Here is a 6,497-nt window from a genome sequence, read left to right as displayed (position 1 = left end):
TATAAAATATTCTGTTTCTGTATAGACGCTCCGCAGCAGCTGTGCATGGGCGCCGCCAAAGCCGACCTTCAGTTCCTGTTCCCTCACATGTTGATCACTTCACTCCATCCTTACCACAGCAGGACACGTTATTGTCATTTTGGATTCGACTGTGTCGTTCTCCCCAGAATTCGCTTCGTGGAGGCTCGTCAAAGACCGCTTCGGTGGCTGGATATCTCGGGAAGACGAGAGAAGGTCAGCAATGGCGGCTCTAATCTGGCGTGGGTGCAAAGCGTCTATATTCACTTCACTGGCTCACATCCGTTCAACTATGACCGGAAAGGCAGGCGCAACCACTCCTCTCAAGCCGCAGCTGTACATGAACGCTACGGGCCAGACCTGGTTTTCAGCGGCCGTTGATGAACTGGGCACCCTCCAAGACTTTTTTAAGAGCGAGAATAAGGAAGATCGCCAGTACCTCGACCTTGGTTGCGGGACGGGCGACATCACGCGTGATGGCCTGTTGCCCCGGTGTCTGCCTTGCCGGAGGATCGTCGCCGTCGACGTCTCTGAGCACATGGTCAACTACGCGAGAACGAATTTCCCCCATCCAAAGATCGCGTACGACGTCCTCGACATCGGTGGGGATGGCGTACCCGAATTCGTGAAGCGGTATGGCCAGTTCGAACGCGTCTGCTCGCTCTTCTGCTTCAACTGGGTGAAGGACCAGGAAAAGGCGTTCAAGAACGTGGCCGACTTGATGAAACCAGGAGGGAAAGGCTTCTTTCGATTTTACGCCGCCAGCCCGCACATGCGATTCCGCCGCAAGTTGGCCACAATGGAACGCTGGAAGAAGTACGCTAAGGTGAGGCTAGATTAGTGACATTTAAGCAAAAACCATACCTCAGACTGGGCAAGCCAGACCCACTACTCATAATTGCCTGCGAAATACAGCGACAACATTCACTTGCAGGGACGAAAAATAACGAAGCTCGCTTGACATGAGTCGGCCACGGCGTGTTTAGAAAGAAAGTATATCATGCATCGGGAACTGAATGTAGAAAAACTGTATGAACCTTGGCTAAAGTACTTTTGTCTTCTAGTCATGCCTCGAAGTCCCGACATCTTACGCCAACTTGCCTCAGTGCGCACGCGGTTGCTTGCATGATTCTACGCAAAAATTTTGAACGAAAAAAGGAAATCCCCGTCTTTCATTCCTAAACTTTCAATGCCGAAATCACGTTCGTGTTCTCGTCCCTATGTGTGCAATCGTGCATGCGTTGTAAGTTAAAATACGGATATTTAAACGGACAAAACGACTCCGGAATCTTCCGAAATGTTTACAACTTATGTAACGAGTAGAGCCCCGAATTATTCCAGCTATACATGAACCCAGAGCGCACAATTTTGTATTCAGGGTATCTCTCGAAAAAACGATGAATATTTTTCGTAATTGTTCCGTACCAGTATACCTTAAATTGGAGAACCTGGCCGCAGTGTCAAACGATATTTTGAAGTTTAAAATAGTATCGCAACCTTTAATTAACTTGTAAACACCCGTCGTGGTGCCAATGGCTTGTTAGGATACACCCTCGGTCTCCGAAGTTCCTTCGTTACATATACCGCCCAGCAGACTTGTACACGTTACTCGAAAATTGTAAGGAATTACAGTTACAATTACTCAAGGCTAAATTGTAATTTTTTACAATTACAATTACCCTCTCATAAAAGTAAGTGACCGTTACCCCCAAAAGTAATCCGTTACTTTTGTGGCGTTACTTTTAACAATAGTTTCCTCAATTAAGAAACAAAAGGAAGAAGGTTATTCAAGTTCTTACTGTTGCCACCTGTCTCATTTATTGACCTTGAGTATTTTGAGCAACAGCTGGCTCTTGAAAGTCTCGTCAGACATATACTACGTAATTTCTTGCTGAAGATGTCAACTGCCACGCTGAGCCCCATTTGAACTGAGTCACTGGATGGGAGTGCCATATTATGCCTCACAAAAATTTAATTCTCTGCATTGAGCTTTTTCAGGGAAGCAATGGAAGTACTATTTAGCTCGAGGATAGGGCAAAGCTTCATCGTTGCAGCCGCTGCCTGATATTCGAGAGTTTTAGTAGAGTTGGTAACAGTAAGGTGATAATAAAATAATATTTAAGGTTTGACTTGACATTCTTCTTCCTTTGATTATGAACAGGTCGAGCCTCGGTTGAGGCGCGTTGGTGAATAAGAAAACGTTTTTAACATATAAACATAAGTAATAGAGAAAAAAAATCAGAACGTCGTTTAAAATAAGGAAATGCAAATGCACGCTTGCCGTGTGTACCTTTCTTGATGCCATTCAAAAACGCACGGAGCACGGACCGATTGCAGTTTACTCCGGTTTTCTCCAGATAGGCTATGTCCAGATAGACTTCCGCTGATGCCACGGGCAGCGAAGGGCAGAGAACTGAGCCACACTATGGCTCCCCACTCATGAGTTTCACTCTCTCCTCAAGCCCAGAGTCTCAAGTCTACGTCAGCCACCATTATGTTTTATTTGTAAAGATCTCTTATCATTTATTTGTAAAGATCCGTCGTGCTGGAATAAAAACAGCGAAAAAACAGGAAGACAATTATTATTTTTGGAGTGATCGCAAAAAGCTGACTCACGAAAAGGGTGGCTGAGATGCGGATAACCTGGCTTAAATTTACAAATAAAATGGGCCAACCCTGGAAATTGGACCACAAAAAAAGTAAGTAGCTTTGAAAACAGGTTCAAATAATGTGAAAGAAGCAGAAAAAAAAATGCATCCTGTTTTCTAAGAGAAGATGATAAGTGTGCAGCAACGAACGAGGATGCTTGTGGCAATAACACCTTCACATATTATCACATCCCTTTTAGTGGATTTTAGGACAGACTGAGCGTTGTCTCGTGTTGTGACATTATGAAAATGGTCGTAGATACTATAATCGAGAAGGGCATTGTTAATTCCTGTCTGTGCACTTAACGCCTAGAGTTTCTCGAAGAGGCATACAATCACTTAATGTCCACCTCTCCCCGCCTTTGATTGCAAAAAAAAAAAAAAACAGACACTAAAAAAAAGCGGATATAAACATTTCTACAAAAAAAAAAGTGGGGGGGGTTCTTTTTTTTTTTTTTTTGTAGAAATGCTTATTTGGATTTTATGACATTGTAGTTAGGGTCTAAAAAGAAAATAGGTTCAGGGGCTTGGTGTTGCAAAAAAAGGTTGCAGAACTGAAGAGTGCCAAGCCTCCCTTTGCGCTGGGCAATGCGCGTGACAGTGTCACTGCGCTCAACTTTACCAAAGTAAAAACGACCTTTTCTTTAAAAAGGAGGGGGGGGGGGAGGGGCTGGCCCTGAAAAAAAAGTAACGAATTACAAGGAATCCGTTACGTAAAAAATGTAAGGGAATTACTTCAAAATTACTCTAGAAAAGATGTAATTATTCCGTTACTAAATTACCGATAAATGTAAGGGATTACAAGTAATTGCGTTACTTGTAACGGATTACGTACAAGTCTGCCGCCCAGCGGTGCCCTCGAAAGTGCAGTCATCGGTCTTCTTGTCAGCGCCGCCGCTACTCCGTCCAACGCACATTGGGCACATAATTACACTCCCTGTTAACAAAAGGACGTCCACCTATTTTGTCGCAAAAGGCCCATTCTGAAACCGATCAGCCTTATCATTGATGGGCTCAGTAATTAAAAGAGAATTAACGAAGACATCGAGGGGCAGTGTTTATACACACTCCGACCTAAGGCGACGTTACATTTCGATCGACCATATAATGTATATCCAGCAGCCCCAAGAGTGCATCCTCAACGCACTCATCGTCTTTGTGCGTTCGCCGTCCCCGGCTATAAACCAATCGCGCACAGTGAATACCCCATTGTCCCGCTAGGTGGTGCAAGCTGCCGCCCGTTACAATGACGACGTGACTCCATCGTATCATTGGCTGTGGTCGGACTTAATGTGAAAGGAAGTAGCGCTTATCACCCAGACGAAAAAATGACGAGTCATTGGGCAGTGGACGGATACGCGGCGTCTGATAATTCGCAGACCAACTCAACTCACTGACGTCACGCAACCGCGGTGGCGCTTCTGTCGATACTGCGCATGCGCAGACGCTTCACTCCTCCCAAATTTGGTTTCTGCGCACTCGCTTTGCCCACACCGGTGTGGGCAAAGCGGGCCTTTTTGTAAACACTGTGTTGGTGTGTGCGCGTTCCACTTCCCAGTTTAGACAGATTTCAACGCGCAAAAGGCGACTATTGGGGTAGTCTATATATCCTCAGGAAGCCCGGGAATGTACTGTATACAGTATACGTATACGTTGAAAGACAGGTCACGCCTGTGCGGTCTTTGCAGATCTGCGAAGCCTGCATTCCGCCGAGCGTGACACTAGTCGGCAAGGAAGCTCTCTTGTCCCACGTGTCGGGTCTTCTCAAGGCCGCCAACCTGACTCCGGTGATTTGTGAAGTGAGACGAGAAACGCCCACGTACTACACCGGTCTGGAGCACCTTATCCGTGAGCATCTCTTCGGTGTCATTTCTGAGGAATACGGCACCGATCGACTGGTTTAGGCTTCTGACGCTTGTGGAAGTTTTGTATCGGGTGTTATGTGGCGTGTTTGTCTGTAGATCAAGATTGTTTTACACGAATTTAATCAGAAAAAAAAAAAAAGGTTGATGCTGATGTAGACTTTTTTCCCCCTTACACCATAGTGGTAAGGCCTCGCATAAAAGGGATTAGACAAACAGTATCGGAAGCTTTGGGAGAGAAAGATGTGGATGGAGAGGAAGTGGTGAGAAAATGAGTGTCTTCGTAGATCATTCCGAAACCTCCGATATCCCCGACGACGATACAGTGCATGCGCAAAGCCGATGGCGGAGTTTCGGGTGTCGTTATCAGAGTTAACGGAACGATCGACTAGATCACTCTAATATAATTGCACACAGACAGCGCTCTTTCTTTGTGCCCCTATTCGTCCCTGGTCCATCTTCGCGCGGGTTTTAATTTTCACAAATGCAGTACCAACTCGCTCAAGTTCTAACGATATTCCTAATATAGTTAAACCGCTGCTGCGGAATCATGCCAATCAAAACTGAGAGAGCAAAACCGACTAGTAAGAAAGGTAAACAGTACGCGGAGCTTGCATTGCTCTCTTATCTCCTTGGGTACCCGTTGCATCGGTAAGTAGGATCTGCGGAACAGCGAAAGAAAAAGGACATCACCGCACATAACGTCAGTGTATAATTACGCTCGAACGACACGGGCGTCTATGAAATTTTCGGCATGTAAGATGACACGTGTGTGCTGCATAACAAAAATATGTGTTTGCGAAGCCAAGAACTGTTAGATATTACACCTAACTGACTCAACTACAATTCAGCTCTCGCTAAATATTACGCCATAGTTATCGCAACTACCTGCCATTTAGAGAAATTAGTAACACAGTAATCTAAGTAATAGCTTTTCGCTGGTTTACCTGGTCATTGTTTTGGCTGGTCATATTTTTTTGCTGCGTTAAATTACCTTTATAAATGCACAACGGAACGAAGTTAATGCCAAGTTAACGCCTCGTATCTTTCGCACTTTACCTTCAGAGGAGCTGATGAACATGAATCCCATGAGAAACTACCTCACAAAAGAAGAGGAGGCGCTTCTTCTCGAAGATGTGACCGGGGAAGCTACCCGGCTATGGACCGAAAGAGAAGCCGGTAGTCCTTCTCTGGACCTCGATGTCTTTGTAGTGTTGGCGATCAAGCCAGGACTGTAAGCGCGCAAGAGGAACGGCTGGTCATGGGCCAGAGGCCCCGGGAGAGATTCCTCGCCGTCTCAAAGCAAATAAGTGAAACATTTCAGTGATGTGATTGGTCAGAGTCCCTCTAAAGCACCTTTTGACCAGTGAAAAGTTCATTCTGGAGCAGCAAAAATAAACTTTTGGAGCATAAGCATACACTTCATTTTCATTAATATCACAGCGAGTATTATTTTAAGATTTATAGGTTGGCCCGTCGACCTACCTTGCCTTCACACTGCTGTGAATCCTTTTGTTAGCATTTATTGCATGACAGCTTTGAATTCCTGAAATCCACAATAGGTTGTTAAATCAAGCGTAGAAGCACAACACACGGCAACAAGGTGCTAATTGATGAAAGACAGTATGAGCTGAAGTGCATGTTTAATTTAGGTTCCCAATAAAGGTTAATATATATATATATATATATATATATATATATATATATATATATATATATATATATATATATATATACCAATAAATTAGTGCTAAAATTAATTAATTTAGGACACCCGTATGAACGTTTTCTTCAGGGTTCAAGAGGTACTAATCGAACTGACTTATTAAAGTCAAATAACAACAAATTTTTTTTGTCATTAGACTATAAACATAGATGAAATTTTATATATGGAGCTTCATGACAAGAAAAATCAGCCCGTGAGCGATTCAGTCAATCATTAATTCATTTATTTTCCGTACTCGTGAAC

General features: G+C 44.1%; 1 protein-coding gene across 1 annotated transcript; it reads left to right on the top strand.

The window, feature by feature from the left end:
- Nucleotides 1–310: 310 nt before the first annotated feature.
- On the top strand, nt 311–5,766 carry LOC115316229 (juvenile hormone acid O-methyltransferase-like). The gene is made up of 3 exons (XM_040218638.3): nt 311–844; nt 4,355–4,514; nt 5,594–5,766. Exons 1-3 carry the CDS (start codon nt 311–313, stop codon nt 5,764–5,766), a joined length of 867 nt encoding a protein of 288 aa, XP_040074572.3.
- The last annotated feature ends 731 nt before the right edge of the window (nt 5,767–6,497 follow it).

Source organism: Ixodes scapularis, unplaced genomic scaffold (assembly GCF_016920785.2).
Source record: "Ixodes scapularis isolate PalLabHiFi unplaced genomic scaffold, ASM1692078v2 PGA_scaffold5__190_contigs__length_132052651, whole genome shotgun sequence".
NCBI classification, from domain to species: domain Eukaryota; kingdom Metazoa; phylum Arthropoda; class Arachnida; order Ixodida; family Ixodidae; genus Ixodes; species Ixodes scapularis.
The sequence above is the reverse complement of the archived record's forward strand: the minus strand, read 5'-3'. Positions and strand labels throughout refer to the sequence as shown.

What these genes read in the sequence shown, in the direction of transcription:
- LOC115316229 (XM_040218638.3), top strand. Translation starts at nt 311, where the DNA reads ATGACCGGAAAGGCAGGCGCAACCACTCCTCTCAAGCCGCAGCTGTAC. An exon ending in GCTGGAAGAAGTACGCTAAG is followed by an intron (nt 845 to 4,354) that starts GTGAGGCTAGAT and finishes CGGTCTTTGCAG; the next exon opens with ATCTGCGAAGCCTGCATTCC. An exon ending in CGGTCTGGAGCACCTTATCC is followed by an intron (nt 4,515 to 5,593) that starts GTGAGCATCTCT and finishes CTTTACCTTCAG; the next exon opens with AGGAGCTGATGAACATGAAT.